Below are 26,464 nucleotides of genomic sequence, written 5' to 3' on the forward strand. Positions count from 1 at the left end.
TCACCTAATTGGGGGGAACTGTATGCTAGTACCACAAAAAGCCTTCCAAGAAAATAGAAAGTCTTAAAAGAGTAACCAAAAAAACGAAAATTATAAGTTTATCCATTTATATAATGATGTAATGCTTGGTACACTTTTAAAAAACATAAAAATGCTGAACAAACAACAGATACAAAGCGAACAGTGTCTTTAAAATAGCACAAAAACACAGCCGTAAAAGAGGGAGGGTGTTTGATGTTGGGTAGAAAAAGGGGCAGCGGCAGACAAGACAAGTGTCATTTTGTTTTTCTCCTCGTTCCAATCAGAGTGCAAAGCTTTCAACCTGCAAGTGGGGAACAATTAGGGGAAGAGATGGAGGAACAGAAAGAGGGCATTGACTGTGGCCATAGTAACAGATGAAGCGTGGAGGACGGAGAGAGGTGAAAGATGACAGACACTGTCCTTGCAACGGCGCCCTCCTTCACGGCGCTCTGTAATTCTTATACTATGCTAGCCCACAGCAGTGCAATAATTCACTCCCTTCTCAGTGTCATTGTGACGTTAGGAGAAGGAAAAATCTACACGCACCCACGCACCGTCTCAATTGCAAAGGAGATAGATCTACAACCGTATACAAGCAGGCCTGAATAATGAAATACACATTAAATATAGAATAGACTAGGGGTTTGTAGAGCCTGCAGTGCCACAGCAGACACACACACGGTGAGGAGAAAGTAGGCTACGCTGTGTGGCTGGATGTCTTTTATCATTAACGTGACAGCTACAGCCTATAGTACAGTAACCGTGTGTACTATATTTAGAATGATAAAAGTGTATGACATATGTACGCCTTCTAACCTGAATTGCCGCATCGTTCTTACTGTTCTTCTATCAATCAGAACAACTATATATTTGAGACGGTGTATTCGTCAAGATGGATTGACTTAAACTGAACTTAAGAAAGAAACTGCTGTCAAGTTCCGAAAACTTTGAAGACAGAGATTCCTCAAAGCCAATCAAGTGTTTGTTCAGTACGAAGAATTCAACAAGGGGTCACAAACTCCAGGATATGGGTCAGTGTGTGTGTGTGTGTGTGTGTGTGTGTGTGTGTGTGTGTGTGTGTGTGTGTGTGTGTGTGTGTGTGTGTGTGTGTGTGTGTGTGTGTGTGTGTGTGTGTGTGTGTGTGTGTGTGTGTGTGTGTGTGTGTGTGTGTGTGTTTTGTATTGTTTTTCGCAGATCCAGCGTGAAAGTCTTACATCAATTTTTCATGTGCAGCCTGCAGCTGAGCACTTAATTCTGTTTGGGTGCAGGCCACATCGTTGGTGCTCTCCTAATCTAATCTGGCAGGACATTGTAGACATTTTTAAGAGGGGTATTCATTGTTTTTGAGCTGGTGTTTCGATTATACTGCTTTAACACTTTCACAAAGGTCGAAATGTAAATGGCTGTGAATAATAGTTTTACTTTTAATCGTTTAATTGTTGGTTGAAAAATAGGACAAAGTGAAAGATTGTTCATCACAGTTTCCTTAAAAACTGTAAATCCTCAAATGTCTTGTTTTGTCCAACCAGCAGTACAAAGCCCAGAGATAACCCACTTATAATGAAGTAAAACAGAGGAAATCAGCAAATCCTCATATAATAGAAGCTGGAATGCAACTGAAAGCTGATGGATGTTTGGATGAAAAGTGACTGAAACAATCATTTGGAAAAACAAATAGATTCTGTTGCTTGACTAGTTAATGAAACAGCTGTGTTTAATAAAATGTATTTATTGTTGCACACACAACAAAATCTTTCAAAAACACATGGAGCCAAAACAAACCATTAAAGGCAGTTGGTTCTTATTTGCAAAGGGGTAAACTGGAGAATAGAAAATGTGGCTGCAAATTATTATTAATGTAATCTTTCCATTTGAATCTTTTTTTTAAAATAATTCTTCAATTGTTTAGTTTAAAAGATGTTGAAAAATAAACAATAAAAGTTCCCACACTTTAGATTTAACTTATAACTTATAAAGCGATTCTTGAAGTTGTATAAGACTACAGTCAATCAACAATTTATTTCGGCACTAGAGGGGATGCACCTGTTACAGTACATGTATCTTCACATGTGTGGAACAACATCAGACCTGCCAGAGCGGAAAAATACATCTGGAGGCCTGATTGAATCCAGCGAGTGTCAGCAGGAGTTACAGTTACTGAGAGTGGCAAACATGGCCGCCCCAGACTGAGGAGGAGGAGGCAGACAGTCAGACAGACAAGTACAAGCAGACTGTAGGTTTGAAATCAGAGATCGCACCATAACATGCCATCAAACAGGCGGCGGGACGCATTTGGACACACAGCTGGCGTGGGTGTAGTCCCCGCCTTGCCGTTGTGGCCTTCGTAATTGCAGCTTTTTTTGTGAAGTGAACCGACGCCGCCGTTCACTTATGCAATGTTGTGTTTTGCTGCGTTTTATCATGCGGTGAAAAGCAACACAATATCCCTCAGTATGCTCAGCTAGAGAGGGCACTTCCTGCTATTCAAAGGCAAACAGCGTTGAGCAGCAATAATGAGCCCATCCACAGCAAGAGGCACAATGAAAGCCCAGTTTCACCCGACTGGCAAAAGACAACAGGATGCCACTGAAGAAAGGGGGGGCTGATAAGTCCTGCATGGCATCAAAAATATAAATGGGCCACGACCGTGTGATTTCATATTTCTCATGACCAAATGCACAATTCAGAAGGCGGTTTTGTTCACGCAGGATCTCGGGTCTTTTTGTGTGTCAGTGTGTGGTATGCTAAGATGAGAAAGGATGATGAATTGTGATGGAAGTTAGAAGAAAATGATCAAATAGTTGAAATAATGGAGAGGCAGAATAAAGGATGGCAAACGGTTAGCACCTGTAATAACGAGAATAAATGGATGATGAATGGGTGGAAGGAGTGGGAAGATGAGGGGGGTGTCTGAAAATAACCACTCCAGAAGGAATGAAAAGAAAGGAGCGAAGTGATGTAACAAGAATCTGATGATGAAAATGTTAAGAGCGTTTGGATTGATGGAAAGAGATGAAGGAGGAGGAACAGAAGCCGCCGTGATGAATGGAGGAGACAAAGATGAGCAGGGAAATGACTCCGAGGTGGGAGAACCTGAAAGGAGACATTTTGGTTGTGAGATGAAAAAAAGGAAGAGGGGGAGGATGGGATGGATTGGTGAAGACTCATTAGCCTACGTATGGCTGGTGCATTAAGCCTTCACCACTCGACTGTTTTATCTCCCTCTCTCTTCTCTCCTCCTTTTGTTCTCCAGAAATATCTGAGTGGGAGGGAGAGAGAGTCATAGTGTGCGAAAAGGAAGGAGAGAGTTACAGTAAGTGAAGTGATGACAGAGTGAGGGGGAGAGAAAAAAACAAGAGCGACAGAGGAAGTAGATGACTGTAGAAAAGGCATATCAAATACTACATATAGTATAATGCTAATAGGATACCTTACTTTTAGTAGAAGAACTCATGACATTACCAATAGGGCTGTTCTAGTTGTACACATGCCTTGGTGATTATCAATCAGTATTGATGAAATCTTATCAGTTTCAACTGCATTTTAATGAAATGTGATAAAAAGTATTTTAATGAAATGTGATAAAAAGCACATTAAGTCTAAGGAAAATGGGCAGTAGCACTCTTAAATGACACAGCAAAGGCCTCTTGAATTATGAGTGGGTTGTTTAAATCGTCAGCCGTTAAGGCAACCAGTACAATTAGCTTGAAAGATGAGTCAATTCATCTTAATAACTGCTATTTTGATATTTAAAACGGTTTTAAAATGTATTACTCATTGTTTTTTGTCCCTTCTGACAAGATTTGTTCCCAGATCTTAAGAATTTATTGAATGAAGGCAACATTATTATAACAGATAATGACGATGGCTAAAGCTATAAGGATCCAAGTTCTAGAGTTGTGGAGATCTCTTAACAAAGTAGTTCTATGAACACTGAAGAAAACACTTGAAGCCTAAGTATTGTTTATACCTAAGTTTCAGTACTAAAACCAAATCAGTATTTTTTGCAAAAGATAATCAAGTTTTTCTAACAAAACTCCTAACAAATGTAGCCAAAGATCTCACCATTAAATTGTTATCCACACACAAGGAACCATTAAAAAAACACCTACAACTCTGATCTGATTAAAGAATAAACAAACATATTAGTTTCAGTGTTATCCATTTCTCTACACTCCAGAATTTTGGTCTTTTCAAAAAATGGTTGAGGTTTAAGACCCAGCCCTAGAGGGGTGAGACTGAGAGGTCAAAACAGAGAGGTGACACCTTTTTGACAAAACCAATGGGAAACAAGAAGCAGCAAAGTGTTCATTAATAAACTTGAAGACAAAAACATTGACAGATATTACATGAAGAACACAGTGAATCACTATAAAATGACACATTATCTTTCAAAACTGTCTCTTACATTGTCCTCTTCTACTAGCCATCTGTCAGACACTGTGGCCTCTCTGGTTCACTCACTCTATATTTGTTTTCAGTATTTATCTACACACCCACACCCGCACACCCCCACACCCACCCACACACACACACACACACACACACACACACACACTCTCACAATGACCATGCTTAAGGTGTGGCACAAATGCCGCCAATACACTCACTGCCGGGGTCAAGGTGACACCGAGCACCAAGCAGAAGAGTCAGAGAGGGTTTGACAGCAGTGAAAAAACAGACACTCAACACTGCTCTCTTAAATAACATACTTGAACCCTTCACCTTTGAAAAATACACAGCGAGACGCCTACACAGAGCGAGAGCTGCTCAGACTTGCACTGTGAGACGAGCGAAACCCTGAGAAACAATTAACAGCTGAAGCCTGATGAATGGTGTCTCTTTCCAAAGACAGTTTTCCACCACTCCCATCATTTACAACTGAGATTACATGTACATCCGAGCAATCCGTCCATCAATCAATCCTTTCCTCACGCCCAGATTCATCGGGCTCACCTTTGTCAGTCGAGCGCCTCGTCTGCCCCGGCAATAAAAATCCTGCACCATAGTGAGGGAGATCCTAAACAGAAAGGAGGAGATTGTAGGGGCACGGAGAGGAAAAAAACAACGCGGGGAGAAATGCCAGAAAGAAGAGGACAAAAGATAAAGGGAGGGAATAGAAGGGAGAAGAGGGAGAGAGCGAGAGGAAGAGAAGGAGGTAAAGAATGCCCCAGACAGGCAGAGAGCTCTCCACAATGTGAGCAGCGAGGGAGGGCGAGCACCAGGTGTCAGTACGCATACACTCAGTGAGCGGCGCAGACACACATACACTCAGTGAGCGGCGCAGACACACATACACTCAGTGAGCGGCGCAGACACACATACACTCAGTGAGCGGCGCAGACACACATACACTCAGTGAGCGGCGCAGACACACATACACTCAGTGAGCGGCGCAGACACACATACACTCAGTGAGCGGCGCAGGCACACACACACACACACACACACACACACACACACACACACACACACACACACACACACACACACACACACACACACACACACACACACACACACACACACACACACACACACACACACACACACACACACACACACACACACACACACACACACACACACACACACACACACACACACACACACACACACACACACACACACACACACACACACACACACACACACACACACACACACACACACACACACACACACACACACACACACACACACACACACACACACACACACACACCTCTCTTCCTCCTCCTCCTCTCTCTCCGCCAGCAATAACTCTCTCTCATCCTCCCTCACTCTCTCTCTTCTTTCAGCCAGGGCAGAATTCCTTAACTCTTTTAAATCCACTGATCTCCAAGAACAATCGCTATTTTTATTTTCACTCTTGCTTATAAAGCTGAATGATGAATTATTTTGAAGTGGAAATCCTAATTTGAAAAATCGTAAATAAAAGCAGATATGAAGTCCATTTTTTGGACTACTTTACAGCAAAAAAAAAGGCAGTTGAAACAGAGTTTATGAACCTATTAGCATCTCTCTGCATACCACAGGCCTTTGTTACAGCAGACATTAATGATGAGTAATGACATTAATGATGGCTCATTTATATCTAACCGTCCCAGTAAGCCATGACAGTGAGTCAGCATGCATAACACCAAACCATGAAAGAGACAAAGCGTAATATAATTTAGCCATCTTTTATGTTAGCAATCAAGCTAGCTGGCAGGTAGCTCAGTAGTTGTCGAGGATTAAAAAACAGTCAGTTGACCAAGTTTTTGAAACATACCACATTACTTTAAATCAAATTATTTTTGTTTCAAGCTCATCACACCAAAAACTCTGAATCAAGATGTCTCAGGGCTTTGAAACCACAATAATCAGTCAATAGCATCATAATCCAGTTGTGTAGCTGATCACCAAAAACTAAGAGCACTTTCAGATGTAATAACTTGAATATTATTGCGAATTGTCATGTATAGTACACCTAGTGCAAAATAACTTAATAAACATGGATAAACTGTGATGTTTGCTATAAATATATCTCTTGCACATATGTCTTGCTACAGTATGTTGCCAACAAAAACAAGCCCGGAGTTAGGAAACAATTATCTATACTTACTGTGTCCTGCTACATTTCTAAAGCTTGTTTATAGATAAGAATGAAATCTTGACTTTTTTTATTAATAAAATAACCTATTTGGAGGACAGCTCTACCTTGTCAGAGGTATGTTGCTCTGATTGCTTTCATACTACTAAATTAAATCATATTTTTTTCTAATATCAACACTATCTTTTAGGATTTTACTGCTATTTTCTTTACCTTGAGTTAAAGTTTCCTGTTCAATTAGCTTTAGTAAATGCAACAATGCCCCAAATTGTGACTTTAACAATTTAACAACTTTAACTGCTGTAGGCAGACAAATGTAGGTAGCAAAAAAAACTTGCATGAACTTCAGGCATCATGTACCCAACCAAGCAGTATAACCTGATCTAGCAACTGATTTTACAATCAAAAGAACATTATCAGTCACAATTCACTCTTGTATGTCAAGTCAAGTCTTTTGATGGAAGAAAGAAAGTGGAGAATTCATGATTGACAGGCGTGATTAACAGCTCTGAGTGAAGAAGTCACCAGCTGGAGGCTTGGGATTAGTACAAACTTTAGCTTTGCATAATCGTTTGGAGCATGTGTAATAGAACATGTTTCAATTTCATTTTAAATGTATTTAAAGAGTTTATGGTTAGTTGGTGGGTCTTCATAGCCAAACAGCTGGCGTGATGACGAGCAGCTAGGTCACTCACATCAACCAGCTATGTTTGTGCTCGGCTTATGATTGGCTTGGACCATACCTACAGCTCCAGCCTCCCGAACACTACTCTGCAGAATCTGGCGGCTGATGATTTTTACATTTCAAAATGGCTGCTCCCATTTCTGGGATATTTTGGCGTTACGTTTGGGAAGAAGTTGAGATGTCTTCTTTATGAAAATATCACGTTTTAGACAGAGACTGGGATCCAGAAGAAAAAAGTGTGCTTGTTTGGGACTTGCGGTACAGAAGTTACATGCAAGTTTCTCTCTATAACGCCACAACTATTTGGCCGAGATGCACCAAATTCAACATTGCACTTAGTTTGGTCCTCGTGTGTGAAGTCAGTGAAGTGAAGTTAATCGGATGAACATTTCTTAAGATATGCAAAGGACTCACACACACAGAGATTTGTTAATCTACAGTTAGAGAAGAGAAATCATTGGAAACACAGCACATACACTCATGAATAGTCTCAGTAGTGTTAACATGTTCATGGCCTATCGCTTTCCATGACCATAAAAAACTGCCAACATTATCCCTGCTTAGTTGCCACCTAAGATGGGACACCATATTTAGGTCACAGTAACACCAACTGCTGAATATCAGTCACGCCTCAGCCGTGAACACGTCCCTTTAATCAAGCGGTCAGCACTACCATAGAATTTACACAAATAATCAGAAGGTAGGATGCAACAAATGCTCTCATATTGCAAAGTTTCGGCCTGAATCAGCCTTAAAGAAAAACCATAAAGAAACGGAAATGAAATAAATGGAAATGCCAAAGAGTCATACCAGGAAAGTGTGTAGAGCTAAGACAAGGGACACAGTGAGACAGTGAACAGGAGTGAGACTTCCCACTATTGACGTTGTGATCAGAGAGTGGAGGAGAGGTTAGACCAACGCTTCTCTACCTACGCATCACGCAGCCCACTCCCTACTGCTAGAACTAGAATGTACGGTTGCTTTTTTAAAAAGGGCTGCATGGGAGAGACACAGCAGCGGACAAATGTGCTGCTGGCCTTCATTTAAATGTCACCGAATCTCCACAAAGTGAGATGAATTACTCAGAACATTGTGGGAACAGTCGTCAAACCAACAGCGATGTCAGTGTCAGCGGGATATTCAAGAGCCCGCAGTGGGCAGTCTTACATTTTAGACATGCATCACAGTCTTTTATTCAGATTTGAGCAGCGATCGAACCAGAACTGCTGAATGCAGAAGGTAGACCCGCCAAACTGAGACATGATTCATGTCATGTTTCACACATCAGAGTGTACTTAACAGAAGAAAAAAAAAGGAGAGCAAGAGGACGTGCTTCACTGTGATTATAGCGACAGTGGTGATACAAAAGGAACAATTTGCAGCTGAGTACCATTGGTAGCATTGAGTACCAGCTATTAGAGCAAAGAACGCACTTGACAGTATGGTGGGGTGTTGTATTCAGCAATGACAGTTACTGTATACTGTCTTTATATTTTTCTTAAAAGTACTTCATGTACTGTATGAGGAAAGGGGGCCTTTTCACAGCACACATTCTGACTTGGGAAACAACATTGTAGGGTTATGCAACAAAATAAGTTTGTTAGGTTAATGTCGGGTTAATTTAACCATTTTCGGAGAAGCCTTCGTTTTTTCTGCGCCATTTGGTTTCACCAAATTTGCATGCCTGGAGTAAATCTGGCAAGAGACTGTGTGAATTATATTAATGATATATAAGATATAAATGATATGGTTCTGATAAATTGGTGAACTGGTTCTCCTTGCTAACTCCCACTACTCTATAGTCCGACCCTATGACCATTGAAAGCACCAATGTTTGAAGGATAGGGCCACTGACCAATTTGAAGTATTTCACACCTTGGGAGGGAGAAATTGTTGGATGACAGCCTGCACGGACCCTGAAACCGAAGCAGTGAAATGGAATCCCACTATCATTAATTTTACTATTCACACCTGTGCTTTTACTGTTTTGACACGTCAAAATGTCTTCTGTGAAAAAGGCCTATGCATGGAGACACATAACTAAATGTTTTATAGGGGAAATTAAACCACATCTCAACTGTAGTTAGCCCCATTCATGTTTTGCTCTTCATGTGTGAAGAGCATTAACGTTAATAGCTAATGCTGCAGCCAAAGATCTTTTTTTATGATTAACTGACAAATAATAAAGTATTTAAAATGTCAAGCAACTGTGAGAAATGCCAATCACACTGTGCCAGACATCAAGGTGACATCTTGCCTTGTCATTCCAACAGTTTGAAATCGACAGATATGCAATTCAAAGAGCTATAAAATGAAATAAAAATGGTTGCATGCTCTTTATCTATTTATTTATTTTGGATTTACTCTAAATGAGAAACTCCATTTGGAGAAAAAAATCTCAGTGACTCATGTTGTCTGGTATTCAGAAAAAAATAACTCTTCATCCGACTGATCTGATTGCTATCGTAATGTGAGGAGTACAATTGCTTGATTTCCTTTGGAGAAGCAAAATAACTGCTGTTGCAATGAACACTACAGAATGGCCACAGATTTGTCCTGATTTCAGCTGAATCCGCTTTCTGGCCTTAACATGACACTCAGAAAGGATCATAGAAGAGGTTTCAGGGCGTCACATTCTTGAGCCTGGCGAACCCAAAGGAGGTAACTCACTAGAGGCACATGGGTGGCTGTGACAAGGGCAGAATGTGCATTAAGTGGCGCCACTGGACCGTAATGATGGGCCTGAATGATAAGTGCCTCCCACACTCCACGAGATAGGAGAGTGCCACTGCTGACACTTCGGGCAAGTCAACTATCAGGCCCCAAGCCCTCTCCACACTCCGTCTGACCTTCAGCCCACTTAAGTTTTGCTATAGCTTTGTAACTATGGTTACCCGCTGACGAGGCCACAGGTGCCTGCCGAAGAGGTTGGCAGCTTCGCCGGCCGCTCGTCGCCCACCTGTGTGACAACGGATATATTATCTGTGACCTGTCGCGGGGAACAACTTCTCCTGATCTGTGTTGTTTTGGGAAGAGGCTGATGAGGTCTTTCTACTGATGACCTTTGTTGTCAGCACTCGTAAAAACCCTCAACATCAACTCCGCACCGAGGGAAGACTTTCTTGTAAGAAGAGGGAAATGTTCATGACAATAGGCCTCATGCAACAACAACAAAAAAGTCAACTCCAGATGCACCGAACGTACTAAACCAATACAAAGTGCTCTTACCCAGGTTTACTGATTGATCTCTTGAATCTGCATTAGTGGCGGATGTTTACCATTAGCATATGTAATGTCCCCTCAACACTATGTATGGGCTGGAGTATTGATGTGTGTAAATACAGAACTAGATGCAATTTTCCAGACTGTACAGGAAAATAAAAGGATCTTTCAGAAGTTAAACACGTTTAACCATGCAAGGGTCTTCAAAGTCTACATTTGGATCAATGGACCACCATTTCTTAACCTGTTAAGCCCTGAGCCTGTTTTTCAGGTCTCGAAAATGACATTGCAAGAACAAATGACTATATCTTCACTTCTAAAAGGGGTAAATTAATAATCTTTTTTCTCAAAGCAATGATACACCTGTGAGTTGGATGTAGAAAAGTCAGAATCAATATAGATGTTTTTATTATTTTTATTTTAAAGTAAATTCAGATTGAACATACAAATGTAAATTATAGTTTCCGTCCAAAGAAACCCATTACTTATAGTGAAAACCACCCTTGAATGATGGGATAGTAGACTAAAAGCTTTAACATATAATAAGTACCCTGTATCAAGATTGATGCAAAACAAGTGACATGTGACCTTTTTAGAGAGGTTTAGAAAAAAAAAACCACCTCTGGGGTCATTTGGGTGTATTTGCCATATCTCTGGAACCTATTGGTCGATTTTGGTGAATGACACCTCGTTTGAACCGTTAGAGCCAATAGAATCGAGGGGAAGTTCCTAAATCCACCTACACGTTACCATTGAGGAGTGATTCACACGCAGTTTGCCCAAACCGGAAGCTATGTTACGCTCTGAAAACTGAAAACTAGGCTTATTGACATAAATATGATGATGGATTATCAGTAATCATTTCAAAGGGACAGAGAGACATTGGATTAACCTTCAGCAGCATTTATATACGTTTTAATGCCCTTGAACACAACTTTTGATCAGAAAACAGCAAAGGTAAGACATATTTGCCGTTAGACTTGTGTTTTGTTTTGGTAAAAATTGTTCATATCGTCAGGTAGCTGAGTTTCTTCCCGTTAAGTGGGTATGACACATTCATAGTTTGTTAAATGTTAAGAAGCCCTCAGACGCTGTTTCTTGCAAGATGTTGCCGGTGCCTGCTTAACAGGTTAAGGCCAAAATAAGACAATGTTTTTTTTTTATCTTAAAAGAGTGCTCTCTTTAACAAATGTAAATCGTTCTTCATAGCTTTTTCATTGAGCATAAAAGCGTTGGCAGTGCGCTGTGGAGCCCTTTATTCCCGTATTTCATCAAAACCACTCTAACCACTATTGTATAATCAACATCGCCCCTTTTCTTTTAATAATCTATTTGGTTTTTCATCTATTTCTTTGAAATTGTTATTTGAAGTGGCTGCACATAAAAGGCAGAGTGCTAAGAAAAGGCCTTGGGCAGCACTCTTCTAAAGGTAGCGGAATATAATGTGGACAAAGCTTAAGAGATATGCTAATGTACGACAACATTGGTAAATCCTCCAAATCTTGGACACCAAAAAAATAAGAAAAACAGTGGATACAAACATAAGTAAATAGAAATGTGTTTGCATATGCCTTATTGAAAGCGACCAACTGAAGAGCCAAAAACAAGCACTTCCTGACATTTGTTTATCTATCAAGCTCAGATGAGGAAAACAGATAAGGACAAAACAACTTGGCAGATAGCTGCTGATGCTGCACAGTTGCTCAGTCACCACTGCATAAAGGCACCTCAGAAATAAATGTCAAAAGCTGAAGGAAGGAAGCTAAATGACACGTTACTGTGAAGCTCAAAGAGGTTGTCGTCCTTAGTAAGGTCAAAGCTGCTCTCGACAGCTGTGCAGCATATTGATTCACTCACTCATTGTCTGCTCTGCTGTCTACAGTCTGCGTTTGTTCACATTCAAATGGGAATTAAGACATGCAGAGATTTCTAATGCGCAGTGCGAGATAAAAGGGTGTTTACACATTCATCTAGAACGATGGAATAGAAATAATATTTAAAAAACCTGCGCTGAATACAAAGTAATGAAATGATGACAGAAAATACATCTTTATCTATTTGGTAAAAAAGATCCTCTTTGGCAGCAGATTCAGTTTTAGGTTATTTTAAAATGAATATCTCAGTTTTTTCCAACTGTTAGTTGTACAACATCGGTTTATGGGTATTTGTCAACATTTTCTACCAAATAATTGCGAAAATAATCTGGCAGATTGATGAATACTGACAATAATAGGTATCCAACTGTGTCAAAACAGCCTTCGTCTTCATCATCTTGTAATCTTTAGTGAATGGGGCAAATGAATGGTTAATTCTAACAGGAGTTCTAACATATTATCAAAACCTGGTGCTCTGAAATCCCTCCATTCATTCTTTTGCTCCCTGGGTTCATTAATACAGGAAGGAAGAGCACATTCTGTGGAGCAGTAGGTGCCAATCTGTCGCTATGTGGAGATGAGCCAGCCTCAGCTCATGTTAAGCTGCTGCTGCCGCCGCTCCTCTTCCATCTCTCTGATAGGTGGAGTGATTTATTTCTACACACAGTCACTGATGTTCGCAAGATATTCTTTCCCTTTTTGCATGTAAGTAGTAGCAATATATATGTAAATGTGCAGCATCTGCATATACATGCGCTTCCTTTGAATTTATTAGATTTTACAGCACACTGACTACAGAACAGATGGAATCATTCATGAATACATAAAAGCAAAAATAAACTACATAATGGGTGCAAATGGTAGATCTGGACATACCTGGTTGATTTTTAGTCTAAAGAAGGATTTTCCGTAATATTAAACTGCGAATAGATAGGGAACATATCATTTATTTTAAACACTGGATAATAGTTTTTCATAAAATTGCCAATTTAAACCTTAACTTCTCTGTTTTGCAAAAATGTCGATGTTACACTGGATCTCTATGTACAAAATGAGGCTGAGTAAGTGAGTGTCAGACCAACCTAGGGCTGCCCAACTTATTACATATGAATGTTAATCAACATTTCTGCTTCTCACAATTAAATAAAAATGATTGACTATGATCTTGACATTTCAAATTCATGCTCTGCTCACAGAAAATGTTCCTGATCGTTGCCGCTGCAGTCCGAGTAGGAGAGTTATCAGCCAGTGGACTTTTATTCAAACTTATTTTGAAACAGATTTGTTCGATAGCAAGTAAGTAACACAACATAAAAGTGCAAGCACTGCTTTGTTTATTTAAATGTGAAAGTTAAGATAATTTCCCACCTAAAAATCAATGAATTATTGTGGCAAATACCCAAAATAATGGTGATTATACCCATGACCACAATCCTGCTGCCTACCTTTAATCATCCAATGGATTATTTTAATTTACATAATGAAAATAATAATAAAAAAATGCCACACACGCAATTCCAGCAGGAAGCATCATGAACAATTATCAGCATTATTTAAAATGTTCAGTCAAATGTTTATATCTCATTTTGTCATTCACTGATTTTGAAAATACTTAAATGTAGAAGGGATGTTTACACTGATTTAGATCAACACTTGACATTGGAAGGGAACAAATAAACAAAATAAATTAAGGCATAAAAATAGCCCGTCTGCTTTTAATCTTGTATTTTGTAAGGTATATTGAAGTCATATTGTTGAGAATTTGTGCAGGTTGGTTTATTTGCAGGTTGGTTTATATGCAGTTTAAAGTGGACCTATTATGCTATATTTGAAAAATATATTGTAGGGCCATACCTATACAAAACATGTCTGTGAAGTTTTTTGCTTAAAATACCAAACAGATCACCCAATTGTAGCCATGCCCCATACTGCTCATACCCCTCTATTGCAGCCCTGTGCCAAAAAAGCTGATTCTGCTTTAAATGGAACGGCTGCTGCTAGCCACGCCCCTTTGTAGCGTCACGCCGCTTTCCCCTGCTAAGAAAGTTTTCTACCGGGAGAAACTCAGCTAAACGCTGCAGTGATTAAATGCCATATTATGCTCCCAACCACTTCAAGCTTTATTTCTGAAACAGTATGGAGCTCAAACCTTTCTCTCTCGCAGGGTTTACCACAAGGACATAACATTACGTTACACATATTCTCTCCAGTAGCCTACAGCGTTAGCTCTGAGTGTTAGCATGCTTGCTAATGTAAACACAGAGCATATTACTCCCAAAACACGCCGCACATTGTTTCTGATACAGCACATACAGTAGCTTGACATGTTCTTTCTTATGTGTTTACCGCTAGAACAATGCCATTATATGTATTATATATAACAACTTTACTCTAAGTGCCTCCTGCAGACATCCTGCTGAATACACAGACACACAGCTGCGAGAGGGGATTCAGCTAAACCAGTGGTTCCCAACCTGGGGGGCGTGCCAAAGATCGCAGGGGGTGCGCCAGGCCTCAGATGATTTGAGGCCAAATATCATATTTAGACTTTTTTTTTTTACATATAATTGTAACGCAATACATGATTGTCGCTAAAAGCCTTGTCTCTACATTACAATAAAATATTTTAAAAAATTTATTAATTAATTTTAATAAAAATTCAAGTTAGTAGCTACATTAATAAAGGCATAAAAAGACAGAAATGTATAATTTTTTCTTTAATAGAAATGTTTCTTCTGCCCGTAAAGTGTCCAAACCAGGCTTGTCTGGATAAGCGCATTTTTAATTTTCGCATTTTGTAGATTATTTACGACTTTTGAATCCACATAAACACATCGGCAAAATCCGGTTTACTTTGAACATGTGTTTTAAACAGTTTAATCCCTTTGTGAATTGTTTCCACTTGCGCCGTCCTTTAATTTCTTCATACAGCGGGAATCCAAATTAATTAATCCTGAGTCCAATAACCATCAAAGTCACTCCAATAGTGCTCCTTAATTACGCTTTCATCCTCCTTTAACAAAATACTTCACATTCATCCAGTTTGTGACAGTAGTTGTAGCATTTTGAGACTTTGAAACTTTAATTACCACCCCCCCTTGTGTGTGTGTGGGGGGGGAGCAACTTCCAATAGGAGTCATTTGGGGGGGGCTCTTGGGAAAAAAGGTTGGGAACCCCTGAGCTAGACGACTGTATACGGAGACGATAGGTTGGGACGTGTCACGTGTGCCGGAGATGAAAGGTTGGGACGTGTCACATGTGCCGGATGTCGCCAATGACGAAATAGGAGCCAAAATTCTGGATCTGCTTGTTTGCCCCCCTGTTTTCTTTTATTTTTAGAGAGATGTGGGTACGGAGGACAAGAGAGAGGGTTTTGTTTTCTGACACTTTGTGAGTTCCCTGACACACCGGGGACACATATTTATGTATAAAAGACTTCAAAAAGTGCATTTTGCATAATAGGTCCCCTTTAAAATTGACAATAATTACGTTGACACTTCTTGTGCCTTAGAGCTCGAAGCATGTTTGTCGATCTGATGATCTCTAATTAGATTTCTCTGCCACTGTGGAAAATGAGCCATCAATTAGTGCTGTGATAAGAGGGGCCGATTTGATTCCTGTCAAGCACCTGCTGCCTTTCAGACTTTTAGTTACTGGAACATTCCATGTCAGACCGAAGGGAAGAAACGATGAAAAGTAGATGTGCTGACATTTTTTATGCCAGGCCTTTTCACTTCTTATTTCAAACTGTAAGATTTAGTATATCCATTCCTTAGTGATAATAACATTATTATCTTTAAAAATAAAACTTCTTCTTTGGAGAGCATCCTCCAATATAAAGAGGCCAAAGAGATTAGGGATGTCAAGAGAACCAAAACGTTGGTAACAAGTAAAAGTGAACGTATTCTTTGTTCTACAGTATTGTAGGATCGACGGTTACCGTAAAAGGGCTCAAGACTAACTGCGTCCCATCGTAAAGATATTCAGTAAACTCATTAGTGACTGGGAAAATACGTTTTTCCCCCTATTAACGCAACAGATGCAGCCACCGTGAATTTCCCCTCCGAGGCGAATACGTTGTGAGTCTCTCCCCAGCCTCCTGTTTCCTGACAGGGTGTCACCATGAGATGGCACTTCTCTCACAAAAACACAAAACCTACACTGAATAATATTACACATTACATTTACTCAAGTTTTGTACTTGAGGACAAATTGAGGTACTTTGTTCTACTTTTAGTTCGACTCCAAAAGATCTAAGAGGGAAATGTTGTACTTCTTACTACACTACTGTACATGACATATTTTAAAGGGTTTGGTCGTGATGCTATTTACTTGGTTTATAATACATTAAAATAGGTTAAGCTACCCATTCGAAAGTGAATATTAAGCCCCTTCTTTTCTTCGTTGCAACCGCTAAGTTTTGAACAAATACACTGATAAAATCCTCTTGTAAGTACGTTGGTAGTGTGTATAAGCTACATCTTGTCTGCTCAACTGCCACGCTCAAGCCCATCTCTCTCAGTGCTTATTAGTCATGCAGCTTCTCGCTGTCCAGAGACACAACCTTTCAACCCCATTTCTAATTTTCCAATCAGCCAATGCCATAAACTGTAATTGCAGTGTCAGGCTGTTGACTTTCTTTCAAGTCTAGACCCACTGATTGGACATGGCAGTCAAAATTCCATCCCCTCACACCAAAAAAATGAAACAAACGACTCCATGCTCCTTCCTTTTCGAGCTAGAAAGTCTGAGGCACAATGCGATATCAGAGAGCTCGAAATGACATTTTGGCTTTCCAGGCGGGTACATAAAACTGCCGCAGGCTACAGCAACAATGGGCTGCTCTGTCATAAATAAAGGCCTTAAATACATACATTGGTTGAAGTCTGATTGGTGTCTTGACAAGAAGACTGTACTGTATCTGATATCACTGCTGCTGTAAATGTAAGATATGTGTCCTTTTGGTTGTTACTGCCTGCATCTCAGGGTGTGAGATTACACATTTCTGAAGTGAACATTCACTTGGGATCTTAAGAGGAGTCTTGATAAATGACAGAGTGGTAGGAGTAAGAGAAATGGCAGAGGGTTCCAGACTGACTCAACTTTTAATGATAGTGTCTGAGGACAAACAGGCAACACAATGTAGATCAATAACGATTTAAAGGTGCAGTTATAGGAACTTTATCTGTTGTCAGGCGCTGAAATTTGATTTCACCACGTGGTTTGATTTAGCGAAGATAAAGAAAATCAGCTGTGTTTTTACATTGGTAGCTTCTATTGAGGTTTTAAATCCCGCTTCGATTGTCTGTAGTCATAATCTGTGGATGTATTGCTGAAAAGAAAGAACATTTTCATGACGGTCAGATTTGCCTCTTTTCATGTGTGCCAAGCGGAAAAACAAACCTTGCAGTGAAAAGGTTGTTTGTAGATTGAAGCAGAACACTTTGTTAGAAAAGAACATGATGTTCATTTTCTAAATGAAGACATCTATCTTTCTTTTAAAAAATGTTGACCTTTGGACTTTACAATGCTCGAGTCAGCCACCTCCTGATTCTAATTCTAAAGAACTATCATACTAATAATTATATTGTAGCATAGTCTTTATTTGCAACTGTGAAATACTGGGTTTAATCAAATGAATAGACATGAAGAAAAATGCAAACAACACAAAATGCATCTGCTGATTTTGTATTGTACATTTAGAATGGAGCTTTAAGCTATTCAGTGCAGTTCTGTCAGTCTGTCAAATTGATGCTTACAGCTCTTGTTTTGTTGTTTTGTTAGTTTCTAAAGCATCAGTGTGAACCTAAACCAGACAAAAGCAAATAGGCAACAACGAAATCGTGTTGTGTCCTTTGTTCAGAAACAAATCAAACAAACTACAGGTGTGATAATCTGTCTCAAAGGACAAAACAGTGAAGCAGTGTCTTATAGAAGTCTATTATCTGTATAAATAGCAGTTTGAGGCTCAATCTAGCTCTAGTAGTTGCTAGAGAGATATCAACAGCCTATTCGCTGAGTGTGTTGCAATACAGATTTAAACAATTCCACATCATCGCAATCAGAGCAGCTAATCTGTGTTATTCAATAAAAAAACGCCATTCATCAGCTTAGTAACTTGGGGCTGATACAATGCCTCCAGTGCAGACATCTGTTGTCTCCAGATTAGAGGGTATATTCCCCCTTCAGAGCGCCGGCATTCCTGAAGCCAGAAGCTCACTTGAAACTGCATCAAACACAGAGAACTCGTCTTATCTCATAATCTCACACTTGAACTAAAGACCAATTTCAGCAGCTAGTGCATCCACACTTATAGGGACAGTTTTTAGCCTGGCAAGTCATCAGTGCTACTCCCACAGCAGGGTTGTAGCTCACTAGCGCTCCCTGTCTGTCATTAGCTGAGGAGTCAGAGTTGCTAAAAACAGCTTTCTAGTTCTCCTTGGAAAGCAGGTGGGTATAATAATGAAAATGTGTAAATGATGTCTTTAAATAAACATTAAAAGTGGCAGTGTGTGCCTCTATCCCAGTGTGTACAGGCACACTGCAGGAAACTGCGGGATACAGATGTTTCAGTGAAGCGGCCAGATTGTGAGATCATCACTCGTCTGCTGGGAGGAGGAAAAAGTGACAGCAACAGATACCAAAACACTGGAGGGTACTCCATTCACGCGCTGCTGCTTGATCTACTCTCTACTTCACACACAAATACACAAACACACTGAAGGCGGAGAGCAGGAAGGGGTTAGCCATGGAGCCTTGCAGGGAAGGACATCTCATAATAAATTAATGAATAAACAGGCGGAATGTTTATATTCTACGTGTATATAAACTACTTGAAGAGGAGTCCCAATAAGATGTAGTTAATTATGATTATTGTTGCCCAAAATGAAATAATTTGAAGCAACTTTTTGTCAAAAATTGGAATGCAATCTTGTTTTTTTAGTCATATTTCGGGGTGGTAGTGTTTATATAAATGAAGAAAAAAAATACGTTAAAAAGAGTTAGCTTAGGCCTTGTAACTAATTCACCAGCACTTGGTATGACTTGCTGGAAGTGAATATATCTGCACTTTCCTTGTTGTTCGGTTTGAATCTCAAGGATCTTTGCACTTATTTCAAATCACTTTGGATAAAAGCGTCAGCCAAATTAAATGTAATGTAATGTAATGAATGCCTGCTGGCTGTGAGAAAAGTGATTTTACTGACAATTATTAAATGCAGTTACTGTTTGAAAGCTTTAGCACAGCATTTGTATTCAACATGCAGATGATGGTTAATAAAACTGACCTCCATGAGAACTAAACAGGATTTAAAATGATGAATGATCATGAGAATGAAGTCAAATGTCAACAAAAACAAGTCAAGGAATCGAAGCCTAGTCAGAAAGTATAAGTATTGTTACAATGAAGTAATTAAGTACTTCACACTGTATTTCTGCTGAGCTTCTTTTTAAACAAGTTAATGCCTGGATTCGGTTCGATTCAATGTTTCATTGCACAGAATATTTTCATTAACACATCTATATGTTTTTGTCTGAAGTAGAGACAAAACAATGACCTCCTGTACTGTTGGATATTTCTAGCTTTGCAAAATAATTCATCTGTGCAGATGGAGTGGGCGGCTGGACGAAAGCCCTCAGAATCCACTTTTCATACCATAATACAGAATCTATTCTAGGGAGACGAGAAAAAGAATAAGAGAGCGGAAGGTTGTCGCATTGCCTTGAGAATAACCCGAAAATTATTAGATTTAGATGAGAGTGACTGCGCTGTTACAAAGTGAACACTCCGAGCTCTCCCAAGAGCTGCTATTGGCCGGGATTATCTACCACATCAAAAACCCTGCTCCTCTAAGTGAGAGCTTTAAACAGAATCAGTGACAGTAATGCATGTGTAGGAACAAAAAAGGTTTCATGTGGTTTTAACAAGGACCCGAGAGTAACATGGCTGCTGTGATTTAAAGGTTATTTAACCTGACAGTGGGGGAAAGTACATGTTGGTCTTTGAAGCACACAGAGAGAAAGGTGAGAACTGTCTGTGCTGTTCACTCAATTTAAGACTTTTAAAGACATTTTTGATAGCATATTAAATGAAATGTAACAATTGAATGTAACTGTCGAAGAATGATGGAAAGCAAAAGGGACAAAACAGGCATATAACCTTTAAGAATAGGGCATGATTTTATGCAATTTATATGAATCATTTGTCTCAAATTTCCAGCTGTATATCATAATAATTCTTAGTAATACAATGAATTAGTTAACATGACCTGGACACAGATTAACAGCAAAAAAAGGGGTGGGAGGGATGCCTAAATTGATTACATATTATCAAATGGAATAATTAAATGTATACGACAGTGCCATAGCTAGGTGTGTTAGGTCTAAAGGTGTGTTTTGCTCCGCTCACCGGTCCCTCACAGCGGGCAGAGCTGCAGGTGCTGATCTCTCTCTCTCGCGTCCGGTTATACTCGCGTTTATGTCCAAATCCATCAGATCTAGCTAGTTCTAGCTAATGATATGGCTGCTGCCCCTCCCTACACGCAGATCACGCAGACTCAAACCTCATCTTATGCCCAAATGCGCTCCGCAGTTACCCCGTTGCAAGGTTCCGGTGCTAATAGTTCACGAGCGTGCAGAAGTATGCGATATGAGACACAGTTAAAATGTTTAGCAAGACATTGCATCATAAAGCCATATTTTGAGTCCCAACAGGAAGTAAAGCTTTTCAAGCATCAGAACTGATGAGTTGGTTTGGATCTATTTTAGGTAAAAAAGGGGTCTTCAGTAGTCATAGATTAGTCTTTAAGAACCAAAATACTTTTCCGCTTCTGAAAGCTGCATGTTCCTTCTTCCTAAAAATACACCCAGAACTAGTGAACACCTGCGCGCTGACAGGCAGATGACACGGTTTGTGGCTGGCATCAGAAGAGAGACTCACCGCTGCTGCGACTCTTGCGGTTGGCCTTCCCTCCCGTCAGCAACATCTTCAAGCTGTTCCTAAACATGACTGCAGCAGATGCCCTGGACTACACTACAGAAAGATCTGTTGGGAAAAGAAAAGACAGTCAACATTAATATTTCATCGACTGTCTACTGTGAGATAAAACTGATATTAGTTACAATAGAATTCCGTTGTTAAAGACTTTATTAGAGATATTAGATACAAGAAAACTACGCACAATACAAGAAATAACCAATTTATTAATAACTTCTTCCTACCAAAGAAAAAGCATAATGTTTGGTTGATCATTTCATTGTTGAAAAATATTTAGATCATCAATCTTAAAAGTTGCCATCAAAATCTACTCTATATATAAAACAATCAAAACATTGACAAAAATCAAATGTATTAATCAGTTTATTTCATACATTTTAATTCTGATATTAATCTAGGATATTTCAAGTTGTCAAAAAGAATCGATGCAGTGTATTGTTATACAAGTATTGGCTTTAACAATGTATCTGGTGACATATTGCAACTTATAAAAGTGAGGAGAAAATATGCTTCTACTTAAGAAGGTCAAGGCCATAATATCCAATAAAAAAGAACAGAAGTTTGGCACAGATAACACAAAGTATGTACTGTACAGTATCATCAAAAGTACAGGCAGTGGAGGATGGGGTTCCAGTACAAAGAAGCCGTGACAATGCCGACAGATAAGAGCACCTTAAACCATAACATTGTCTTTATTTCCTGCCTGCAGCTTGTTCTATCCCGCTAATTCCCCCCCACCCCCCTCCCCCCACGCAGGCACATATATCTCTGCTGTGAGTAGTAAAAAGCATGGCAGCAGATGTTCTCCATTAGATTGGAGTGACTCAGCAAAGCCCCACAGACAAGCTCCAGCTGAGAAGCTAGCTCTGGACCCAAACAATTAAAGAAAAAAAAACCTCAAAGACGAAGACATGGAAAAGCTCTCCAAAAGCCCTCCTCCCCCCCTCGCCCTCCCCCAACCCCTGCTTAACTAATGTTTTTCACAATCCCCTCATGACCTTGAGTGGGGGTCTAAAAGGCTTTCAGGATCATAACAACTACTCAAACTACAAGAGACACTGGGGAGATGGCAATGACCATGATGCAACACATGATATTATAGTCAGATGGGATGAAACTGAGACATTAAACATTTATCTTTGGTTTTAATGATTCATTGGTGTCTTCTTAACAAGAAGTGTCCTGAGCATTTTAGGTAGAAATTAGCCCAAATAGACAAATGGTATCTCCACATTACACTAGTAGGGGTAGGCCAAGTAGACTTTAACTTGAGTCCCACATTTGGTGACTTAAGACAAAACTGGGCGAATGTAAAAGACTTAAAAAAGACAAACTGACTTGGAATTTAACGTCTCTGTCGGGCGACTTCATTTGGCCTTGAAATGGCGCACATAAACTATTTTCCCTTCATTTCTGAATCAACTACATTTGACACTATTCATTACCAGCAAGCAAACACTTACATTTCCCAAACATGCTTTGATTGAACTAATCGGACAGCCACCAATCAAGTTGCAGGAGAGAACCATGAAGAACCAACATTTAAGTATCTGAGCGCCAGTTGAATAAAATCGTAGTGTAGATCATATATTTGTGTAAAAATTCAAAACTACTGAAAAAAAACTGGGACGTTTCTCCAAAGAAACGAAAAGCAGTATCTAAAACAGGCGGGTTGAACAGTGCAATAGGACTCAAAACTTGAAAGACTTGGGACTAGCAAATCAATGACTTGGTCCCACCGCTAGGCTTAAAGGCCCTGACACACCAAGCAGTCACCAGAGAACTCGCCGACGCCGACTGTTGCGTCGCCGTGTTCTCCTGCGTCTTGGCCATGTGTCGCACTGGAACACACCGCAAAGACTTCAGCCGAGCACGTAAGAACTGCGCATGCGTGAGTGGCAATAACTCTCCTTACTAGAAGGCGGTAGTGTGTATTCGTCATTCAAAAGAGGCAACAACCGGAAGACAGAGAAGAAGAACAGACTGTGATATAAACAAACAACAAATAGCGTGTGCGTTCCATTTTCACTCTCGTCCATCGAAAACATGTTTCGTGCGGTACTGGAGCTATCAGCCATTGGAGTGTTGCTTGTGGAAGACATTCTCAAACAACCGTTTCGCTTCTCATGCACTGATTCGCTAGCTGAACAGCCAATCAGAGTGATTTCTTTGTCCGACTGCCTGTGGCCGACGCACGGCCGATTCAACATGTTCAATCGGCCGTGCGTCGGCCATGAAAGGCCAAATAAGGCATGTCACGGCCGACGGTGCGGGACACACCAAATTGAGTTTGGGCGACAGGGCACGCTTCGTCGTCCGACTAACGAAAACGGCCGATTTCGGCCTGGTGTGTCAGGGCCTTAAGACATGAAATGTAGGTTTCACTTATCCTAAATTGATAGAATAGATGAGGTCAAATCTTCAACTCCCCCAACACCTCCAGACCTCAACAACCTTTTTAACACGAGTGGGTGTCTGACGGTCCGTTTATAGAATGAAGTTGTTCAGACAGTAAATCTCAAAAAGATTGCAGTCCTGGTTGCAGATTTGGAGTTTAGTTCAAGAGTGATGAAAACAAAAAAGAGCTGAAAGAGAAGTACATTTTGATATATCAAATGTGAAAATTGAGGGGGAGCTACTGTAGCCTCCAAAAAGAGAGCAGACCCAGCCTCAGATCACTTCATTTTGGGAGATGACTCCAGCTGTGTTTGTTGTTTTTGAGAGAAGCAGAGTGGTGATATTCTAACAATTTCCCAATCACTGATCATTTAGATTTTCCTCTTAATATGTTAGTATTCTTTTTTAGTGTAGCATGCACACTTTTCAGAGAATGTACTCATTGGTATAGCCATAAATGATTTCCTAATATTACTATTTTCTTTCCAATGTGACATCCTTTTAACAAAAAATGTATTTCTTTTTTTGGGTATGAGCGGCAATGTGCACCTGAAGACACATTTGACAGCAGTTACTCGAGCACTTCTTTCCCTAGTCAAGAGGTGTGTCAGCAAATGTCCATAACAAAGCAATGTAATTTAAGGTTATGACATTTTCATTTTTTTTTCTTTGGATGTATCCAGTTCACTTTGTATCACTAGGGCTTATTATTCCACAGCTCATAAAAAACACGTCTCAACTCCTCTGATTTAGAGGGATCACTGACAATAAATATGAATCTTTTTGATAGTTGACAAGCAGTGTAGTGTCACCCAGACATTGTGACAGGTTCCCCTAAATAAGAAATGAGCCCTGATGTGAACCAGTGGATCCACAAGGAAAGGCTGACATTTCTCTCTGTAACTATTGGCTCAGATCCTGATGCAGTTGTAGTAAAGAGCACCCTGAGAGTATTCCACAGGGCTGTCTATACACCTGATAACAGCAACTGATATGATTGTTTGAGTTAACTGATGCTTCAGGCAAATATACCCTCAAAACAAAAAGAGCTCTAATTTAGGGGATTTTGTCGTAATTGTGAGTGCTACGTGTCACAAAGGAAAGAAAATGTAATAATGTCTAATCACTGAACAAAGCAGCATCAAGGCCGCTTCTCTCTCGTTAACAATGTGCTGATGAAATATCATGCAAATGCTAAAGGTTCATTTCCACCTGGATGCTAATGTTGAATTAACAACTCCATTATATGTTCAAAGTGAATGATTGAAATAAAAGTGCAAGAACATTGAAGAAAAAACATATCTACACTTATAAATATACTGTGTCTGATTTTCTTAAATCAGTTTGTATGTGATGTTAAAGAAAGGGAGTGTTGGGCTAAATATGTTAGAATTTTCTAACCGGCCAAAGCAGGAGCAGCAGTCAACAATGTTTTGCATTTATTTTTTCTGTGGCGTGAATATGTGCAAGCTTTGTTTTATACCGAGACTGAGGGACTCTCTTACTACCTGTAGACTGAGCTAGGTTTAGTCTTATTCATTAAGAAAAAGAGCAGTTGTGGACAGGGAAGAGTATGGCAAGACAGATCATTCAAGTTTTATTTGTAATTTATCTATTTTACTTAATCAGTTACACCTTCTCAAAATGATGTTGATTGTATTTGTTATCTGTAAAGCCAAGCAAGAGTATACATTAATACATTTGACCCATCTATCTACTTTTATGCTGCTTTGCTTTCCTCTGATAGCAGGGCCCCAAAATCCCACATTTGCTTGTTGACAGTGATCATATGATACTGGAATAAATAATTAACAGTAAGAATCAATGGCTTGATGTTTCTTTAACTTGATATGGACATCATAGTAGAATAAGCGTGAAAATAACCTTTAATTTGCAATAGCTTATGAAGCTTTCAAAGCTGAACTTATTGTGTTTTCCTTGTTATACAGTGATATGATGGGCTGATATGATATAAAACCATGCAAGCCCTTCCCTCTGTCTGAAATCAAATCATTGGTATGAATCATGTGCCTTCCAATGACAAGATGTAGACAGCGGTGAGAGAGTGTAAGGTGACAACGGGTCAGATCTATTTGGCATGCATGCTAATCTCCAGAGATACAGCCCCAGCGGCGCAGGGCCAGCTACGCGAGTATCCGTGCTACTCACCGCAACTTCACCTCAGCATAAAATATGAGTGCGGAGCAGCTTATTATGTCTGGTCTGGTTAGTTCACAGGCCAGAAGGCATTCTGTGATTATAATACTAAATCATAATCTTAAAAACTCATGACTCAGTAGGTGCATATTGTAGCTGCATGTCAGCTCTCCGTAGAGCGGCTGAAAGGACTTAGGATGAAATACAGAGGACTTTACAGTCGAGACCGATAAATCTGCTTCTATATGTATAGCATTGAGCTAACCAGGCGAGGCTGTAGCGGTTTAATAACGGTCAGAGCAGAAAATAGGGAGAGATTTTTCAGTCGGTTTCTAGAGGAGGCAATCAATGTATGAAATCTTAGAGGACAGGATACTGAGTAGGCAAGTAAGCACAGACTCGCAGGTCGCCATAGAGAGACGGGCACTAAAATGTACCCGCGTACAAGCAGTGCTTCATCTGAGGGTGTAAGCATACACATCTCTCATTCCCACTCTCTCTGACCCTGTGTACCAACC

General features: G+C 39.9%; 1 protein-coding gene across 6 annotated transcripts in view; it reads right to left on the bottom strand.

Moving 5' to 3' along the window:
- Window positions 1-26,464, bottom strand: part of tanc2b (tetratricopeptide repeat, ankyrin repeat and coiled-coil containing 2b) — a 148,868-nt gene that overhangs the window by 90,134 nt on the left and 32,270 nt on the right. For 5 of the 6 annotated variants that reach the window (XM_034120017.1, XM_034120015.1, XM_034120019.1 and 2 more), the window contains exon 3: window positions 21,336-21,440. In XM_034120017.1, the coding sequence (XP_033975908.1) occupies window positions 21,336-21,402 (67 nt within the window). In that variant the 5' untranslated portion in view covers window positions 21,403-21,440. Of the gene's footprint in view, window positions 1-4,977; window positions 5,159-21,335; window positions 21,441-26,464 lie in introns of those variants that run through there. The other variant, XM_034120020.1, reaches the window with a different exon arrangement.

Source organism: Trematomus bernacchii, unplaced genomic scaffold (assembly GCF_902827165.1).
Source record: "Trematomus bernacchii unplaced genomic scaffold, fTreBer1.1, whole genome shotgun sequence".
Taxonomy (NCBI): Eukaryota; Metazoa; Chordata; class Actinopteri; order Perciformes; family Nototheniidae; genus Trematomus; species Trematomus bernacchii.